This window comes from Amblyraja radiata, chromosome 1, assembly GCF_010909765.2.
Source record: "Amblyraja radiata isolate CabotCenter1 chromosome 1, sAmbRad1.1.pri, whole genome shotgun sequence".
NCBI lineage: Eukaryota > Metazoa > Chordata > Chondrichthyes > Rajiformes > Rajidae > Amblyraja > Amblyraja radiata.
The window spans coordinates 25,019,361-25,041,202 of record NC_045956.1 but is presented as its reverse complement, the minus strand read 5'-3'; the positions used below and the strand labels follow the sequence as shown (position 1 = coordinate 25,041,202).

The 21,842-nt window shown below is 40.7% G+C and overlaps 1 protein-coding gene across 1 annotated transcript in view; it reads right to left on the bottom strand.

The window, feature by feature from the left end:
* Positions 1-21,842, bottom strand: part of LOC116971830 (probable ATP-dependent RNA helicase DDX60) — an 82,697-nt gene that overhangs the window by 35,870 nt on the left and 24,985 nt on the right. The window contains exons 14-22 of the mRNA XM_033018966.1: positions 20,400-20,569; positions 17,302-17,460; positions 16,339-16,488; positions 15,697-15,816; positions 14,154-14,249; positions 12,582-12,697; positions 9,415-9,545; positions 6,410-6,519; positions 68-172 (exon numbers count right to left, since the gene is read on the bottom strand). Coding sequence (XP_032874857.1) covers positions 68-172; positions 6,410-6,519; positions 9,415-9,545; positions 12,582-12,697; positions 14,154-14,249; positions 15,697-15,816; positions 16,339-16,488; positions 17,302-17,460; positions 20,400-20,569 — 1,157 coding nt within the window. The remainder of the gene's footprint in view (positions 1-67; positions 173-6,409; positions 6,520-9,414; positions 9,546-12,581; positions 12,698-14,153; positions 14,250-15,696; positions 15,817-16,338; positions 16,489-17,301; positions 17,461-20,399; positions 20,570-21,842) is intronic.

Here is a 21,842-nt window from a genome sequence, read left to right as displayed (position 1 = left end):
AAACAATCAGACGTGTGAAATTTAACAGGCACATTCACATTGTATGCAGATAATTTCAGCAAAGTACCTGTGCCCGGGGCCAAGATGTCCACACTTCGGCCATTGTATCAAACAATCTGAGGCTCTCAGGTGGAGAGAGACTCAAGTCCGAAGGAAAACCATACTTCTCAATCTAATAATTAGAAACAAAGTAATTAGATTTTTTGGTTGAGCAACAGGTAAATTTACATCTCTGTTGTGATGTATCTATAAAAAGGTCTTTATTCAGCATGACAACCAGGCACTTGGTAGGGAAAAGAAGCAGTGCTGGAGGAACTCAACAACACAGATATCAGAACACAGAGTCAAAAGGACACATTTACCATACCTCCCGTTTTACTCCATCATCAAAAAGAAAATAACTAATTGGATTGTTAATCCCCAGTATTCACCCTCAAGAGAATGGGATTTCTACATTTGATTGCCCAGGCAAAAAGAAAAACAACCAATGCTACTTTAAGTAATTTATGCAATTCTGCCAACTGGTAATGATATTTCTGTTGAAGAAAAGCAATTGGAGAGTAGAGATGGAAGTAATTAAATACAGGATGATCCAATAGTACAGTAAATTGAAGCACTGGAATGAAATTATGTAGATTGTTACTCCATGAATGCTAATTTCTACCGTGTTGTTATGAAAAGTCTAGGTTTGAGCGGAAAAACAGGACGGTCAATTTCAACCTTGTGATAATTTTATAGTGGCACTGGAACAAGCTTCAGAAAATGGGCTCTAGCCACATTCTAATATACAAATTAACCCAACATCTTACAAAAATATCAAGTGAGTAAAACTTCTGTCTTTTGCCTGAAATGTTAAACCTTCAGCCCTCTTAAGCAGGCATAAATATCTTTCAAAACTACTGACAGAAGGATAACCATTTAAAAACATAACCTCCCTCCCTGTGATATCAAGCAAATTAACTGGTCACCTCTCACTGCTGTGAATTAATATTACTTGGGAAATAGACGGCACATTGTGTCAAAACTTAATTGTTTGCATGTGAAGCATTTTTGAATATTCTAAAATAAAATTATGAACCTGATAAGGAACCAGAGTAAGATTATATCCGCCATTGCCCTCTCAGACCAGTGATTCAAATAGTGGGAGCTCCTACACTGTAATCCAGGGCTAGACTATCCTGAATATTAGAATCAGTTAACGTGGTTACCTCTTTCAAAAGTAAAAGTAACTATGCCCCGTACTCTGATATTTATAATAGGAGATATTAAGAGATAGCGTTGGCACACCCATCCAATATCCTCTATTAACAAGTTTAGAGATACAGCGCGGAAACAGGCCTTTCGGCCCACTGGGTCCACGCCGACCAGCGATCCCCGCACATTAACACTATCCTACACCTACAATTATTACGTTTACCAAGCCAATTAACCTACAAACCTGTACGCCTTTGGAGTGTGGGAGGAAACCGAAGATCTCTGAGAAAACCCACGCAGGTCACGGGGAGAACGTACAAACTCTGTACAGACAGCACCCGTAGTCAGGATCGAATCCGGGTCTCCGGCGTTGTATTCGCTGTAAGGCAGCAACTCTACCGCAGCGCCACCGTGAGTGCCCAAAGTTACATGTTATAATTTTATATATTCTTCAAATAAATCACTAGGATCAATGGGATTAGCTTAGTTAGGTACTTGGTCAGCATAGACAGGATGGCTGAAGTGCCCGTTTATGCTTTGTATGATTCTGCTATGTGGGATGTCGAGCAGATATCGGCTTAGAATATCAAAACTACTTTTGACAAGTTACAACAAGATGGTTTTTTAATCTAACAACCGAGACCTCTGGGCTTTAGGTAATACTAGACTAAGTGGGACCCGTTGGGTCCCATGTTCACACGGGAGGGCTGGTCCCCCAACGCACTATTCCACCTCTCCACCAATTCCAATATTGGTGGCCAGTGGGGGGGGCTTTCTGGAGTGCTGGTATGGGTTCTTGGGCTGGCAGCTCAGTCCCTCAAGCCTGATCTGCTGGCAGCTCACTCACGGCAGGTGAGCTGGCAGTTGACTCATGACTATTCCTTGAAATTCCATTTCAAGCAGGGTGCAAGGCCACCAAATTCAAATCCATGTTCCTACCATTTCAAGCAGGGTGCAAGGCCACCAAATTCAGTGCAGTTTCATACCACTTCAAACAGGATGCAAGGCCGCCAAATTCAAGTGCAGTTTCATTCCACTTCAAGCAGGGTCCAAGGCCACCAAATTCAAATGCAGCTTCATACCATTTCATGCAGGGTGAAACCACCATAAAACCACACAAAACACCAAACTCACAGTTCAGTAGACATTCAGTGTGTTCAGTTGATTCACAGCTCAGACAGTCATGACCTCTCCCTCCCCCATCATGCAGAGACTGAGCCACACCCACACTTCCGGGTTTTATAACTCCTCCCCCTCCCACCAGAAAAGGTGTGGCTTTCAGGGCGTGATTGACAGGAGAGAGATTCTCAACGTTTTTTAAACACTAATAACACTTTTATTTTTCATTGATGGGAAGAATTCTCTGCACCTGCTCAGCGGAGGGGGGACTGAGTAAGATGGCCAAAAATCACAGCCGTAAGTGGTAGCATTTTATCTAAAATCAATATACAGTGCAAACAGGTAGTAAGTGCATTTGCAGTAGTGCCTTTTAACTTCAAGCCAAAGCACCCAAGCCACCATTTGCAGTAAGTAGTGCCTATCAACTTCAAGCCATATCACCCAAGCCACCATTTGCAGTAAGTAGTGCCTTTCAACTTCATGCCACCATTTGCAGTAAGTAGTGCCTTTCAACTGCATGCCACCATTTGCAGTAAGTAGTGCCTTTCAACTTCAAGCCAAAGTTTCCAAGCCACCATTTGCAGTAAGTAGTGCCTTTCCATTTCAAGCAAAGCACCCAAGCCACCATTTGAAGTAAGTAGTGCCTTTCAACTTCAAGCCAAAGCACCCAAGCCACCATTTGCAGTAAGTTGTGCCTTTCAACTTCAAGCCAAAGCACCCAAGCCACCTTTTGCAGTAAGTAGTGCCTTTCAACTTCAAGCCAAAACACCCAAGCCACCATTTGCAGTAAGTAGTGCCTTTCAACTTCAAGCCAAAACACCCAAGCCACCATTTGCAGTAGTTCATTTCAACCTCAAGCCAAAGCACCCAAGCCACCGTTTGCAGTAAGTAGTGCCTTTCAACTTCAAGCAAAGCACCCAAGCCACCATTTGCAGTAAGTAGTGACTTTCAACTTCAAGCCAAAGCACCCAAGCCACCATTTGCAGTAAGTTGTGCCTTTCAACTTCAAGCCAAAGCACCCAAGCCACCTTTTGCAGTAAGTAGTGCCTTTCAACTTCAAGCCAAAACACCCAAGCCACCATGTGCAGTAAGTAGTGCCTTTCAACTTCAAGCCAAAACACCCAAGCCACCATTTGCAGTAGTTCATTTCAACCTCAAGCCAAAGCACCCAAGCCACCGTTTGCAGTAAGTAGTGCCTTTCAACTTCAAGCAAAGCACCCAAGCCACCATTTGCAGTAAGTAGTGACTTTCAACTTCAAGCCAAAGCACCCAAGCCACCATTTGCAGTAAGTAGTTCCTTTCATAGAAACATAGAAACATAGAAATTAGGTGCAGGAGTAGGCCATTCGGCCCTTCGAGCCTGCACCGCCATTCAATATGATCATGGCTGATCATCCAACTCAGTATCCCGTACCTGCCTTCTCTCCATACCCTTTGATCCCCTTAGCCACAAGGGCCACATCTAACTCCCTCTTAAATATAGCCAATGAACTGGCCTCGACTACCCTCTGTGGCAGGGAGTTCCAGAGATTCACCACTCTCTGTGTGAAAAAAGTACTTCTCATCTCGGTTTTAAAGGATTTTCCCCTTATCCTTAAGCTGTGACCCCTTGTCCTGGACTTCCCCAACATCGGGAGCAATCTTCCTGCATCTAGCCTGTCCAACCCCTTAAGAATTTTGTAAGTTTCTATAAGATCCCCTCTCAATCTCCTAAATTCTAGAGAGTATAAACCAAGTCTATCCAGTCTTTCTTCATAAGACAGTCCTGACATCCCAGGAATCAGTCTGGTGAACCTCCTCTGCACTCCCTCTATGGCAATAATGTCCTTCCTCAGATTTGGAGACCAAAACTGTACGCAATACTCCAGGTGTGGTCTCACCAAGACCCTGTACAACTGCAGTAGAACCTCCCTGCTCCTATACTCAAATCCTTTTGCTATGAAAGCTAACATACCATTCGCTTTCTTCACTGCCTGCTGCACCTGCATGCCCACTTTCAATGACTGGTGTACCATGACACCCAGGTCTCGCTGCATCTCCCCTTTTCCTAGTCGGCCACCATTTAGATAATAGTCTGCTTTCCTGTTTTTGCCACCAAAATGGATAACCTCACATTTATCCACATTCAACTTCAAGCAAAGCACCCAAGCCACCATTTGCAGTTAGTGCCTTTCAACTTCAAGCCAAAGTACCCAAGCCACCATTTGCAGTAAGTAGTGCCTTTCAACTTCAAGCAAAGCACCCAAACAACCATTTGCAGGCAGTGCATTTTTACTTCAAACAAACCATAATTTCATTTTCAAACCACATTAAGGGGACTCACAGTTGCGTAGACATTTGTTCAGTGTTATTCAGAGCTCAGAGAGACGTGACCCTTGGCTTCATCCATCTTGCAGACAGAGTGAGGCACACCACTTCCTGGTTTTATAGTCCCTCCCCCTCCCTCCAGCAGGGACAGCAGAGAGAATGGTGATTTTTTTAAAAAACATTAATACCTCTCTGATTTGCATCGATGGGAAAAATCATCCGCACCCGTAAGGCGGAGGGGGGCTCTGAGCGAGGTGGCCAAAAATGACGGCCGTAGGTGGCGGCGCTCTGTCGGAAATCGCAGCACAGTGGGCCAAAAGCGGTCAAGATCAGAGATTTAGTAATATAGATATTGAGCGGAGTTCAAAAGTGACTGGAAGGCCACAAGCAGAATGTATGGCCTCCTTCCATAAGCTAGGATACTGTCTGATTCATCTCTACCCATTGCGATAATTGAACTTTCTCCCTGGAACAATGCAGATAACCTGTTTTGACTGTATTTATGTATGGTATTACCTAATCTTATTGGACAGCTTGCAAAACAAAATATTTTCACTGTACATTGTACAAGTGTCAAAATAAACCTAAACCTAAATGGACATGGATGTGTTTGGAGATCATTCGCCAATGTCTCCTGGAGTGATCAGTCGGGAAGCCCTTTCTTTTTATTAATTTTGTTCACAAATTTGACTGAGGTGTAATGCCCCTGTCCCACTTAGGAAACCTGAACGGAAACCTCTGGAGACTTTGCGCCCCACCCAAGGTTTCCGTGCAGTTCCCGGAGGTTTTTGTCAGTCTCCCTACCTGCAAGCTCCGGCAACCACCTGCAACCTCCGGGAACCGCACTGAAACCTTGGGTGGGGCGCAAAGTCTCCAGAGGTTTCCTAAGTGGGACAGGGGCATTAGGTGCAGAATTCGCAACTTTAAAAGGTAACTTCAATATTTATTTCCGTTTCAAGACATTAAATGTCTGGACTGGAACAGACATTTCTTGAGGATTCAGACACATGTCCAACATTGCTTAAGAATATTCCATTTAGAGAATTGCAGCATTATTTATGTGAGCAAGATGAATGGCAAACACGTACACCTTTCAATACAAGTACTGAGTAGTTTAAGAGAGTCCAGCAGACAGTTCACAAATTATAGCTGGAAGACATGGGGAGATGGGAAGCATTTATAGAACAACTCAATGCAAGACAATACATGCTCAGTTAAGATTCAGAATATAATTTTACTGTCAGGATGAAAAGAGAATAGGAATGCTCAAGCTAAGAGTTGAAATTTAATAGGTTAGGGAAGTCCATCAGACAAAACTTTAAGTTATGCAAGGCCAATTTCAGGTTGGATGTCAAGTGGTGGTGTTTGGCTAAAAATAGTTCTCCATTTGGATGACTGCTTACCATACGATGGATGTAACGCATTGAATTCCGTTCAATAAGATTCATGGTTTTAGCCAAAGTTTATTCTGCCTTGATCAAAAGACCTTGGACAAATAGCTTAGAATTAGGCAACAAAGGGGGCTGGGTGAGATGGGCATCAAAAAAAATAAAAATTGGTTTGGCTTCCAACTATTCCAAAATGTTCAAAGCTTTAATCCAGATTGCAATTGCTTTAGATGAAAGTGTACTTATTATTATAATGATACCAAGTATTGTAATTGTGCAGAATCAAATGGATGGATTGAAGGTTTTTAACCTATTAATCTTTTTTGAGCACTGAAGGCACAAAATCTTCTACATGCAAGTTCTTTCCATCGAAGTCCCACTGAAACAAGAAATTTACTTACATGGCTTACGGTCAACGCCGCACAGGGGTGATAAGCAACAAACTCAATGCCCGAACCATCTGAACTGCATGTATACTTCTCAAGGTCATTGTATCGTTCTCCATACATCACTAAAGAAGCACATGAAAAAGTATTGTTAAAATAAGCTCAAAGTTTATGCTAACTCAAAAATCAAATTATCCCAATAATTCAGTTAATAAAAAAATTCAGAGCTCTGCAAAAAAAACCCTAAATTACCAGTTAGAAATTAGGACACATTAAGGTTGAGGAGATGAATTAATACACCCATTGCAAATATCATAAAACTGAATACTAATTTGTTTACAAAATATTTTTCTATGATAATACCACAAGGTTCTAATATTTCTGTGATGATTCATTAAGGGAGCAGACAGAGTTAATAAGATGTGACTGGAGCACAATTAGGCCATTCGGCCCATCAAGTCTACTCTGCCATTCAATCGTGGCTGTTCTATCTCTCCCTCCTAACCCCGTTCTCCTGCCATCTCCCCATAACCTCTGACACACAGTTAACAAACTAAGTAGATATAAGACAGATACAAAACGCTGGAGTAACTCAGCGGGACAGGCAGCATCGCTGGAGAAGGAATGAGTGACATTTTGAGACCCTTCTTCAGATCTATAGACCCTGTCCCCCTTTCTTGCAAGGTGCCCACTCAGCCTGATCAAGTCCAAGTATGATGTCACGTATGATCACAAAATACACATTCCAAAATAGCTACTTAATACCAAAAGGAAATCATGAAGCATTGGTGATTGATTTAATCCTGCTGGTATCAAGAAGTCATGAAATCCTAAAGCATAATTGGTGGAAAATAATTACTCTAATTGTTCCCATCAACTGTAGAAGAGAATCTCTAATAGCATTAGTATTAAAATTAGATAGATATGGATTAATTTAATATTAATCTGACTACTCCCGTGCCAGAAAAACACAATATTCATGCACATGACATCCATTAGAAAAAAAATCTATCTATCCAGAGATTAAAAAACATTTATAAGCAATCCATTTCTTAATTAAACATGCTTAATCACGAAAACCGGTAAATCTGCTTAATATCATTAAAACACACAGGTAGGTCTGGTCAATAGAAACATAGAAAGTAGGTGCGAGAGTAGACCACCAGGTCCGTCGAGCCCGCACCGCCATTCGCTCATGGCTGAACACTAAACAGACACATTTACCCACAAACAGTAGACACAAGACACAGAACACAAAACACTACCCTCCCCTTTATACCGCTATCACCCCTCTCCACCCCAAGAACCGCGTGATCTCCTGGGGGAGGCAAAAAAACGGATAAAAACCCAGGTCCAATTCGGGAAAAAAATCCGGGAAATTCCTCTCCGACCCCAATCCAGGCGATCGACACTTGTCCAGGAGATCACTCAGGTCTACTATACTAACCATACCTAGGTCCATATCCCTGCCCTCTCCCCGTAGCCCCTTATCCCCTTGGCAGCTAAAAAACCATCTATTTTAGACTTAAATATATTTAACGTTTCTGCTTCCACTGCTCCCTGGGGCAGTGAATTCCATAAATTAACCACCCTCTGGGTGAAGAAGTTCTTCCTCATCTCAGTTTTAAAAGAGCCCCCCCTTATTCTGCAACTGTGTCCCCTAGTTCTAGTTTCCCCGATCATTGGGAACATCCTCGGTGCATCCACCCGATCAAGGCCCCTCACGATCTTATATGTTTCAATGAGATCGCCTCTCATTCTTCTAAACTCCAAAGAGTAGAGTTCCAGCCTACTTAACCTTTCCTCATATGTCAATCCCCTCATTGCAGGAATTAATCTTGTAAACCTTCGCTGCACTGCCTCCAGGGCTAGTACATCCTTTCTTAAGTATGGACCCCAGAACTGTACACAGTATTCCAAATGTGGTCTCACTAATACTGTGTACAGCTGCAGCAAGACCTCTGTGTTTTTATACTCAATCCCCCTAGCAATAAAGGCCAAAACTCCATTGGCCTTCCTGATTGCTTGCTGCACCTGCATACTAACTTTTAGTGATTCATGTACTAATACCCCTAGATCCCTTTGCGTTGCATTACAACGCAGCTCCTCCTCATTTAGAAAATAACTTGCCCTATCATTTTTTTTCCCAAAGTGAATGACTTCACATTTATTAGTATTAAATTTAATCTGCCAAGTTGTTGCCCACTCACCTAGCTTATCTATATCCTTTTGCAGACTCTTCCTATCCTCCTCATCCCCTACTTTTCCTCCCATTTTTGTATCGTCCGCAAATTTTGATATATTACACTTGGTTCCCTCCTCCAAATCATTTATATAAATTGTGAACAACTGGGGTCCCAGCACCGACCCTTGCGGAACCCCGCTAGTTACCGGTTGCCATCCCGAGTATGAACCATTTATCCCCACTCTCTGCTTCCTATTTGTTAGCCAATCCTCTACCCATGCCAATATATTACCCCCAATGTGATTTGATTAGATAGCAAATTTCAGTCTTGGATTATCTCTGGTCATTTGACTCCTTAAAAGATTAGGATAACCTGAAATTACTCTATATAGATTACATCAAGAGCGCGAGAGCAAGCACGATTTCACAGACTACATGACACAAACTGTAATAAGCTCCAGGTAGCTAAGAAGTAGTTAATTATAAATTCCTGAAGAAACTGAAATGATGATTGCAATTTAAAAAAAACTGAGAAATAACTTTTCACATTCCTTGACTTCATTATCAACTATATACCATTTGAAACCCCTGCATTTGGACAAAGAATCACCTGGTCACAGCAAAAAAAATCACGCATGTCACCTTACGGCATTCAACATTCTTGCTCAATTCATTACTGAACACAACGCTCAACACAACGATTAAAAAAAAACAACAACAAAAACCTCCTCATTATGACAGAAAGTGGATCAAATATACATTAAACTGATTTTAAATCAGTTTTTGAAACCCTGTGAATGTGAATAAAAAGGACAAATTGAAAGACCAACTGTACCCAGTTTGACTTTGAAGGATTTCTGGTCCCGTGGCTGTCTTATTTGTTGCTTCTTTTTGCCACCAACTTTTACAGGATTTTCAGTTGTCTTCTCTATTTGTTGCCAGTAGCTCTTTACTGTCTGAAGCCAGCTATTAAGAAAAGATAATATTGTCATGTCATTAATAAGAAGATGTTTAATTCATAATGTCAATCATAATTTCAATAAATTTTCTAAGTATGTTTCCTACAAGTAGATATCTATCTTCTTAGTCATATCAACAGCAAGCTTCTTCCCTATATTTTCCTATTCACAGTTCAAAGGTGGAATATACCCTGGTGCAATCAGATGCATTTGTCAATGTAGCAGAGTGATAACAACAGGACATAAGGCAAGTAACTTCAGACTGAAACATAAAGCACAAATGATTTTATAATTTCTCTCTTGCATCCACATTATTCATTTTATTGTTAAGGCTTAAATCTTTATTTTCTCGTTACCTACCAAGTGAAAACCGTTAACTGGTAAAGGGATAATAGTGACAATATGAACTCGTGTGCCGTAACTATTCTGCGATTCCTACAACAGCACATACTTCCACCTAAGCTGTGAATTCCTTCCCCAGTTCTTTCAATAAATGCTATTCGACTAACATTTGGCGGCCCAACGTCTGTTGTATCTCCATAGGCTTTTCAATTGCTTTACCTTTAGCTACAAGGCAGCAGTATGGATTAACAATGGTTAATAAAAAAAATTATTATCCTCTATACCAAGGTACACTCTAGATATTAGAAAACCAACAAAAAATTAAAACCTATCAAGAGGCAATGCTGGAATGTTTTCTTTATAAATAAATAATTCAAGTACTCAGTACTCATAAGGATGACAAATGGTGCAGCATGCAGATTGGGAGTTATCGACTGCCCAATATTAGTCTGATTGCAGGAAGCAAGCCCGTGTTAACTGCTGAAATATCCATCAGCATAAATTCAATTTGATCAATTGCTCTCCAAAAGTAAATTCCAAATGAAGGTAAATTATGCCAAACTTAAAATCTTCGAGATATTAAATATAGTTTAGAGCAGGAGAAATATGGAGAAACACTCAGGCACAGGCACGTATCAAAATATTGGTTGTCCCAGTATAATACAGTAACCACATAACCACTACCTGTCTCTTCAAACATCCCAAAGATTTAGCATCATGCTCCAAAGATGTCTGCCATGTCCCCTTTAACTCACTTTGCTCACTGAAAATCATAACACCGTGTAATATCTTAAAAAACAAATTTAAAGTGTTGGGTATTAACAAAAACATTAATGGGCTGGTAAATAAGCTTGGCCAGCAAAATACCAAGTTCAAAGGTGGAATATTCCCTGGTGTGTAAGAAGGAACTGCAGATGCTGGTTTAAACCAAAGTTAAGACACAAAAAGCTGTAATAACTTAGTGGGATAGGCAGCTTCTCTGGAGAGAAGGAATGGGTGATGTTTTGGGTCAAGACCCTTCTTCAGTCCCTTCCGAAAAAGGGGCTCGACCCAAAACGTCACCCATTCCTTCTCTCCAGAGATGCTGCCTGGCCCTCTGAGTTACTACAGAGTTTGTGTCTAAAATACCAAATGTGCTGGATTACTGAAGTTTTACCATGGAGTCAGGAATTGATGGCACCAATCTTTCAGCTGAGCATCAGCAGAAAATAGTGTCATGACAGCTTTTCCTGAACTGATGCACGTCATTTAGTGCCAGAACCAAAACCTCACTATTGCGTACATATATTAAAATTACACAAAATCGAAGTTAACATACTTAACAATAGTACTATCATAATGTGTAAAGACATCACCAATAAACTTGAATCTCTAATTTGTGGACAAATAGCATTAGATCCCAATAAGATCTCCGCTCTCCCTCTCCCTTCAAACCCCAAAGTCCCCACGTGAATGAAACCTAATTCCAACATAACACTGAACTCTTCATCTACCACCTATGCTCATTTAATTGGCCAGAATTCTTCATCCCAGACATAGACCCTTTCTCCTGTCACCAGAATTTCCATTCCATTTGCATCCCTCCTCCTGGCCTCTTGCCCTCTCCAGATCTATTTATTTACTGCTAACTGCCAACATGAAATTGGCTGCCTTGAATTTTCCACTCCTCTCACTCACCATTCTGAACATGCAACACTGCATTCGCCACCAAGAGCAATGCTGCTATAACCTTGTGATCTGGATTCTGTCTTGCCGAGACCAAACATCCACTCTCAGATGCATTTTCATAGCACTTAGAGACCATGATTTCATCACGAATCAGGCCATTGTCTCCCGGACAATAACATAACATTTTTTTCCAAAAGATTTACCCTCCAATACTACTAGCCTATTCTTGCCCTGTCAAACTTCAGAATATCAACTTATTTCCTCTCCTTCCCAGTTCTGACAAAGTGTCTCACTAGTAATATTAACCATTTATCTTTCTGCAAATGCTTCCCAACTTGCTGAATGCTTCCATTATTTAACATTTTCATTTCGGTTTTCCAGTTTCTGCAGTTTCTTTTATTATCATCGGAAATGTATCAGATTCTATCCAAAAGACCGTAGAAACCTTCTAATTGGCCCAACATATTTGCCCTAGCTCATCTGAAAAAAGCTTTCAAACTTACTCCCCTGCTGCTTCTGCTAAAATCCCCTATTTAATGTTACAATCGAATCTGGTTCACAGATAGCATATTCAAATCAAATTGCTGCAGAATTTTTTTTTCTTGCATTCTACTGTGAACTGCGCTAAATGTTACATCCTCTACTCCCTGGACTTCCTTTGAGAAAACAGATTCTACCGAAATACCAATGTCTATTATATCTCTAAATCTATCGATCTATTGGGGCAAAATTAACTTGGTGTGAATTAATAATCATACATCTAAGATTTGATATCATAAGATAGAACAGCCGTACAGAATGTGGACATATATTGAGTACGTGCGTTCTTCTTTCGTAGGAAAAGGAGCACACCACCTCACAAACTACCCACTCGGGAGCCCTTTTAAGTACTTCCTGGTCCATCTGTGGAAGTCTGTAGTTTCGACATTGGCCTAATAGGATTGAAACCAATCCTGAAGGGCTTCTAATTCAGCACAGTGCACCAATTTAAGAAACAATAGATTAAAAGGCATGTAAATATTTTGAAGATTACTGGGCAAGAGATTCTGGTTTTCCAATTGTTGCAGAGAGGGCCAGGAATGGACACCGAATCATCACTAGTAGATGTTCCCAGACTTCTGCTCCAATCTCTTGGCCAATACAATGAACCTATGAAAATATAGCAAGATAATAAATTCAATAACAATCACCTATACAGTTTAAATAGGAAGAACCATGTAGGGAGTGTTCCAGTAAACTTAAGTTTGCTAATTAATCTCAGATCAATTTGGAATGTCAAATATTTCAAACAACCTTTGAAAACAAAAATTAATATATTTCAAAAGCTGAAAATAGTGGTCTCGTTAGAGAATTGTTTTCCCCATTCAGGCAGTCCTCACATTATAACCAATATGGTAATGGAAAAACACCCATACCAAATTCACAAATCACAACCCAAATATTTGAGACAGAATAAAATTCAACATTAAAGGGACACAGACTCAAAATGCAAAAGAAACAACAAATTTTATCATTTTTAATTTTCAGTCACTCAGTACTGCGATGCATTAATATTTGGGTGTGTTATCACTGCAAAGTAGATTGGTAATTACAGCCCTTCACTACCATACTCTCTCCAGTCAGAAAGCGAGTACAGAAACAGGACTGTTGGCTCAAATCCATGCTGACCAAGATGCCCCATTTAAACTAATCCTTTTGCACACATTTGGCCCTCGTCCCTCCAAGTCTTCCTAACTATGTACTAGTCCAAATGTTTTTTTAAATGGTGTTATTGTACCTGCCTCAACTAATTCCTCTGGCACTCATTTACCATCCTCTGGCACTTCCTCATCCACCATCCTCTATGTGAGAGTTGCCCCTCATTTCCTATTAAATCTTGTCCCTCGCTCCTTAAATCTATGTGCAATAGTGCTGGGCTCTGTTGGTGTGCGGCATTTTCTCTGACACTGCATTGTCTGGAGCCACTGCAGCCATAAACAGTTCCTTAAAATAATCCCTCAGCCTGCATTCCACTTTCACCAAGTCACTGCAATCATTCTTCTACACAACTCTTTCTGTGGTGCAGAACGGATCCGCATGCCATCTCTTTCCGATATCCCCCCCTTCCTAAACCACAAGTTTTGCACGTCCAAGATGAAATGCGTCACAGATTAAGAGTACGGCAACGCTGTACAAGAAGATATCTGCCCACATCCTCAGGCTCAAGAGATCATGGCAAAGAATGACTGTTTACCCAAACGACGATTGCATATCCAAATCGCAATGCCCCCAGAGTATTAAATAAAAATTGACAAAATCGGTTGTTTCTTTCCCACTGGCTTTGTCCATAAACCCCACCTCCACCCCACATCTGTCAACCAGTCTCAGCTGTTAAATATCAACAATGGGTTACTTTTCCATCAACGATAAAATTACTGAATGAGTGAAAAATATTTGTTTACAATATGGGATAACGGGATTTAAGTTAAAGGAAGGCCCGATGCAGATGGTCCTTTTACTTTTACATTATGTTAAACACAGGGAAGTTATGCAATAAACTTTTGAAATTTTAGTGTCTACTATACCCTTGTAATATCAACCCCCCCAAATTCAATGTTGCTCTTACCTCATCAAAAATAACATATCTAAGTTTCTTCACCCAAGATTGTCGTTGAGCAGTAAGCATGAGCATTTCTAAACACTGAGGAACTGTGATGAGAATCTGAAACAAATATAGCAATTAGATACATTCAGATTTCAGCCAATATATACACATTTCTGGTCAGATTTAGATATCGATATAATCACAGTTATAGTTTGAATCAGACAGAACAGCATGGCAACACGCCCTCAGCTCATCAAGGCTACACTGATAACTATTTACACTAATTCTATATAAATCCTCTTTTTTAAATATATATACTCCCAACATTCTCCTGGATTATATCACTTAACTACATACATATTAGCAGGTAATTTATCGTGGCCAATTAAACTATTTGACCCACACAGCTTTGGACTATGATTGGAAAGGAGTACCTAGAGGAATCTCATGTAGTCCCAGTGAGAATGTGTAAACTTCAGAGATCTGCCAACTACTTGAAAACTGCTAGCCCCCTTAAAGCAATTGCCTGGATGGTGTAAAATAATGAAAAATAGGCAATATCTAATCAGCAGACAATCCATTTGCCTAATTGCCAATGGGAAAGTAAATTGTACATGGTCACTGCATTACCCATGACCAGTTGCATTACAGTTTTGAAGCATGACAATGATATTTGTATAAAATGTTAATTTTCTTGCAATGTCGAGTTTACTTTAAATTGTTTTGTGCTTACAGAAATGTTTTGCCTAAAGATATTTGTGGATAAGGAAGGGCAGGGACGACAGATGGCACAATGGGCTAAGTCTTCGGCTGGCAACCGGAAGGTAGCTGGTTCGAATCCCGCTTGGAGTGCATACTGTCGTTGTGTCCTTGGGCAAGACACTTCACCCACCTTTGCCTGTGTGTGTCCTTGGGCAAGACACTTCACCCACCTTTGCCTGTGTGTGTGGATGTAATTATGTGAAGCACTTTGGGGTCAATGCAAGTTGACTAAAAATGTGCTATATAAATAAAGAAATGTAATGTAAAATGTAATGTAAAGACAGCATTGTACATTTCCTACCCAGCATTCTATCACAGATTTTGTTCCTGGGATAATTATGCCTGATTGTGTGACCTCTCAATGAGATGTTTATTAAAGCTAGTGGTGGGGATAGAAGAAGTTATACCAAATCATAGTTAGACAAAGGTCAGAGAAAACAACAAAAGAGAAAACAATATTGTGAGGTTGCTGAAATACACAGATTGCTTGTTACATCAGCCATCCTGTACAACTACAGAAGATAGCATGCACAAATTAACCAGCATTGTAAATGACTATCTTTAAAACCACTGAATCTGTTCCTTTAAATATATGAAGTAGAACTTTTGTCACTTTTTTTTTTTTTTTAATGGGGGGGGGGGGGGGAATTAGATGATACAAGCAAGCAAGATACAGAATAGCTGGCAAAGATGCATGATATAACCTATGGAGAACAAAATTCTTGGGACACAACCACTTGAGTTAGATTTTTTTTAAATAATTGAACTAACCCACGAGTCTGCATAGTATAAAATGGCTTACTTGGCAGTTCAATGCATCTTGACGATAGTCACGTGTGAGAACACCACACACAACCATTCCATCTGGTAAAGTCTTGCTGAATCGGTTGTAAACAGTCGCCACCACTTGGTTCACAAGAGCCTATTAATTAAAAACATAGATTCATCAGATGAAATTCATCAAATATCCTCGTGAAAGCAGGGAGGAATAAAAAGAGATGACCATTACTGAAGGATGGAATTGACTATTGAACAGAATATTTGAAAATGGGACATTGCGATAGTGCGCCAAGGTGAATGTTTAATCCGGACTCGTAGGTTAAATTCAACATGTACTGTGACGGGACACTATTCTCCAAACTGCAGGTTGAAAATGGATCGATTGCAGTTTTTCAAATTCAACCCTGTCATTATGCAACCAATATATTTTACCAATTAATAATTCCATGTTGCTAAAAAACTACCGCAGACCTATTCCTGGAGAGGACTGTGGCTGTCAAGAGCTTCAGGCCCATCCGTGACACCTCTTCCTTTCAACAAAGCTATCCTCCCAAGAATACACAAATTACCTACTAACACTGTTCATTTTTGTGGTATCTTATACTGTACCTTTAATGTTTTAAAATATTTCCATAAAGTAGGAAAATTTAATAAACAAGTGTACCTTTGTTGGTGCAACATACACCAATACACCATCGTCACTGTCACGTAGAACCTTCTCCATACAATAATAGGAGGCATAGGTTTTCCCCGAGGAGGTTGGTGCAACAATCACCGCAGATTCATTGTTGTCCACTGCATCTAGAAGCTCACGCTGCAATTAATCAAATAGAATTTTAATTAATTAGCTCAATAACATGAACAAATATAATTCAGGTACAAAAGAGATCAATCACTGAAATTTGCAAAGGGTGGATATCTCCCACCAGAAAATCTATGGGCAGGTTGGCTCATCACTGTCACATACACTTATAATATGAGCCAATTCTTCTTTCCTTGGATAACGCCTAAAAGGTAAATGTTAAGACAGCTATTATATGGCACCCAACATGATAAAAATTTAGAAAAAAAAGGCATAGCCATCTTTCTCTCACTTCTATTCAAATACATTAGAGTTGGATCATACGAAGCTCAAGCACCCTTCACATGGCATTATTTGTTTCTCTTCGCAATCTGGCTCCTATTAGCACACCAGAAATTATATTGCAGAGCAAGCTTCCCTTGTGTCATTATGTCAAGCATGAATCCAACACCTGGTAAATGGATAAGAAAAATTCCTCAAAAAAGATTCCTCAAAATCTCATCCCAATTCCACAGATGTAGATGTGAAAATAAGATACTCCAAACATCCTTCATTTTAACTTCACCCTTTTCTTTATAATTTCCACAGAATCTTCACTTGTGTGACAGAAATCTTCAGTTTAATTTGCTTTCCTGATTAATCCTGCATAAACACACAACTTGAAAGCTGGATATTTGGAAAAGCAGCACAAAATTAAATAAATGTGCACATTTGAAATTAACTTATTTTGTAAAGCTTCAACTGTCGCATTATTTTGTGCCAAAGTTAATGTCTATAAAGACCATTTTACGAATAATTTATTTTAGAATAATATTTTACAATTACCTGCCAGGTGTCTGGGATGAAATGAGTAATCCGGGGATCTGGATCATTTCTCTCATCTCGCAACAAGTAAGGACCCATAAATTTCAGCTGGAAACGAACTGCATCAACACCAACTGCAAATTTGTCCTCTTTCTTGGAAATTTTAGAACGTGCTGCTTTCTGTTTCGTTAAAAAATATTATTTTTATTAATTCTTTGAAGTGTCTTAAAATTACTACAATAACTATCACAACTGAGGGTTCTCTCCTCCGTCGCAATCCCCTGCCAGGATAAAATGTTGCAGTCCTTGGAAACTCATCCAAGCTGCCATTCTCGAACAAGGACAATTCCAGCAGATGACATGACAGCCAAGTTTATTTCGATCCAGGCATGTGTACACCAGTGTTTAAAAACAGTAGATGATCTACTTGCTGACAAGGTTCAACATACTATGTTTAAGAAAGAACTGCAGATGCTGGAAAAATCAAAGGAAGACAAAAATGCTGGAGACACTCAACATGTTCAACCGACCAGATGTAGCAAGGATATTTCCTGTGATTAGGGAAATGCACGATAGAATCAAGGGGGCATACTTCATTAATTCAGATTGGAGAGCCTGTGAAATTCTCCACCTCAGAGGATTAGAGGACAAATTGGCGAATATGTTTAAGGAAACAGATATCTGAATACGATAATGGTGCATTAAGAGTCAAAGGGGTTAAGTCACAGGAGATGGGCATGGTCCTCAATTAGTATTTCTCTTCTGTTTTTACCGTGAAGAAAGACAGGAAGGCCAAGGTGCTTGGGGCAGTTAATGGAAGTGTCTTGAGGGCAATCAGTATTATAGTCGAGGAGTTGCTGAAGGTCCTAACGTATATGAAGGTAAGCAAATCTCCCGGCCGGGCCTGATCAGATATATCCAAGTACATTGTGAGAAGCTAAGACGTTGAGAGAAGCTAGGTACCCTGACTGAGATGAGTCAGCATTAAATATGGGTGAGGTGCTGGAAGACAGGAGGATGGCAAATGTTGTGCTTCTATTTAAGAAGGGCTGCAGTGAAAAACCTGTGAACTATAGGCCAGTGAGACTAACATCTGTTGGAAGATGCATAGGGTATTTTACCCAGAGTAGACCAATTAAGAACCGGAGGACATAGGTTTAAGGTGAGGGGGGGGGGGGGGGGGGGGGGGGGTGGGGGAGGATTTAATAAGAACCTGCGGAAAACAACTTTTTTTTTTACAACAGGGTGGTAGGTATATGGTACGAGCTGCTGAAGGAAGTAGTTGAGGCAGGTATCATCACAATGTTTAAAACAAAAATTCAGACAGGTGCATGGATAGGATAGGTCTAGAGGGATGTGGGCCAGATTGGACTAGTGTATGTTGGGCATGTTGGTTGACATAGGCGTTGGGCTGAGGGGGCTGTATAACTATGAGAAAGAATTCAAGGGATATCGGGATAAGCTAGGAATACATCAGTAGACATGAATGTAATGAGTGGCAAAACAAGGTGGAAGGACCAAATGGTACCCCCTCTTTTCTATGTAACATTCAAAAAGCACATTGGGCAAAAATCACTGATTTGGAACTGAGATTTAGCATGTCTCTAGTATCGCCAGATGTATCCTTGTGCACGCAACACCAAATCAAATCTAAAATGACTGTTTACATAGCTTGGTACTGTACGCCAAGGTGGATTTATGCACTAAAGTCAAAGGTATTTTATTGGTCACATTCATACACTTAGGTGTAGTGAAGTGAAATGCTTCTTGCCATTTTGCAGCACATAAAGAAGGAATACAGACATAACATTAATAAGAGTTTTAAACATAAAGAACATCCCCCCACAATGGTTCCCATTATGAGGGAAGGCACAAAGTCCAGTCCCCAACCCCAGTTCACCCATAGTCGGGCCCATTGAGGCCTCCACAGTTGCCTCTACGGAGGCCCGATGTTCCAGGCCGTTCTCGCCGGGTGATGTTGCTCCGGCGTCGGGAGAGTCCTCTCAGCGGCTTGGGAACCCTGGAATGGCCGCTTCCGCACTGGAGGCCGCGGCTTCCGAAGCCAACAAGGCCGCGCCGGTTGGAGCTCCACCACTGGCGATCTCATCTAGAGATCCCAGGCTCCCGGTGTAAAGTCAGCACCGCCACCCGCAGCTGGTCGCTCCACAGTCCCGCAGCTCCGCGATGTTTTCCTCAGCGATCTTCAACTCACCGGAGCTCCAGCGCGGCGACCCGAGGAAGGCATCGCACGCTCCGCGATAGCGCTCCAGCGCTGTGCCGCCGCCAAAGCCGAGGTTCTGGGCGGTCCCCCGACAGGAAACGCCGCTCCAGGCCCGCTGGTAGGCCGCGAGGACGGGTCGAAGCTGCAGCCCGGAGAAAAGCTGCCTCTCCGACCAGGTAGGGACCCTGAAAGATAGTTTCCCCCTTTCCCCCCCCCCCCCACCCCCCACATAAAAAAGTCTAGACCTCCAAACAAAACACTTAACTAACTAAAATAAAAAATAAAAAGATGAAAAGACAGACAGCTGCTGGCTGGGCACCCGTGCACAGGACAGCACCCCCAGTCAGACTGAGACAGTATTTAACAGAAATAGCTTTAAGTATTCGAGGGCAGATAACTTCAGTCAATTTCTAAAAGGTATATGCAAATACTGATGTATATTTGCACATAGATAAATATAAATTCTAGTTAATAGTTCTTGACTTAAGGGATGATAAGTTTTAATTATTTCAAACTTTAAAAACTTGAAGTAGCATTTGACACAAGACAAACTATAATCCAATACTTCCAGAAAATATCTGCCACCGACTCTCCTCCTTTCACCCCCATCTCTCCACCCTGACATGTTAACAGAATAAATAAGTGTGGTACATTTCTACACAGCAATCCATGAACCCAAAGAACAGGTCATTAATAACCATGGCAAAGTCAATACAAATTCCTGAAAATTCACAACAATGGGTACAGGAAACGGATAGATCACCATCATGATGATCTCAGGCCAATGGCAACAGTTTTACAGGCAAAGTGTTCAACTTTTGTCAGTAAAGAGTCATTATATGAAAGTGAGTACAATTAGCAAATTATAAAGCAGATAAAGTTTTAAAAGTCATTTCACCTGTTCAATTTCTGGGAGAGTTTGTGCTAATTTATTAAATCCAAGCTCTTTGAGGTAAGTAGCAATTTGTTTCAGTTGGCTTTTATCCACCTGCTTTTCATACTTATCCAAGATAGTATGAATCCTTTTCATCACACGACCTGCAATAACGTTGTTTTTCTTTGTGCTGTCTAAAGAAACAAAGATCAATCATTAAGATAGCCATTCAGATTCTATTCATATATTGGTTTTAAATTACCGTAATTTAATGGAAACTCTGGAACTAAATCTGGATTATTCAATGGTAGTTCCTCATCCCACATATATTCATGTCTATTTGCAAAGCCAATGGAACAAATTTTTTGAACAGAGTTAGGAATTTTAATCAACAAACCGAACATGTGTCAACATCCAAGATAGTTAAACTTTGTCCAAGTCGGATGATACGAAGATGGGTGAAGGGGCAGGTAATGTAGTGAAAGCAGGAACTGGGGTGAAGGGCTTGGACAGGTTGGGAGAGTGGGTTAAGAAGTGGCAAATGGAATATAGCGTAGTAAATTGTGCAGTTATGCGCATTGATAGTAGGAATACACGCGTAACTATTTTCTAAATGGGGAGAGGATTCAGAAATAAGAGGTGCAAAGGGACTTGGGAGTGCTGGTACAGGATTCCCAAAAGGTTATTTTGCAAGTTGAATTAGTAGCAAAGAAGGCAAATACAATGTTTGCAGGGATTACAAGAGGACTAGAATATAAAAAACAGGGATGTAATGCTTAAAAGCCTCTGGTCAGATCTTATTTGAAGTATTGAGAGCATATCTGAGGAAGGATGCACTGGTATTAGAGAGGGTCCAGAAGTTTACATGAACGATCCCAAGGATGATTGGGTTAAAGCATGAGCATTTGATGGCTCTGGACCTGTACTTGCTAGAGTTTAGAAGGATAAGGGGGGAGATCTCATTGAAAATTAACGAATAGTGAAAAGCCTGGATAGAATGGATGTGGGGAGGATGTTTCCACTAGTGGGAGAGTCTAAGACCAGAGAGCAGAGAATCAGAATAAAAGGACATACCTTTAGAAAGGAGATGAAGAATTTTTGTCAGAAGGTGGTGAATCTATGAATATCATTGCCACAGATTGTGGTGGAGGATAAGTCCATTGCCACAGACGGCGGTGGAGGACAAGTCATTAGATATTTTTAAAGCGAAGATTGAGAATTTTTTGATTAGTAAGGGTGTCAAAGGTTATGGGGAGAAGGTAGGAGAATGGGGTTGAGAGGGAAAGAATAATAATAACACATCTGATTTCATCTTCTCCCTCTCAACTGTAGGTTTAATTGTATCTTATTATGGTCTACCTGCATATTGAAATTCTTCATGACCTCCGTAACATTGCCTTCACGCTGATTATATTTCTTGGTTACCATTGGAGGCCAGTATATAACTCCCATCAGGATCGTTTTACC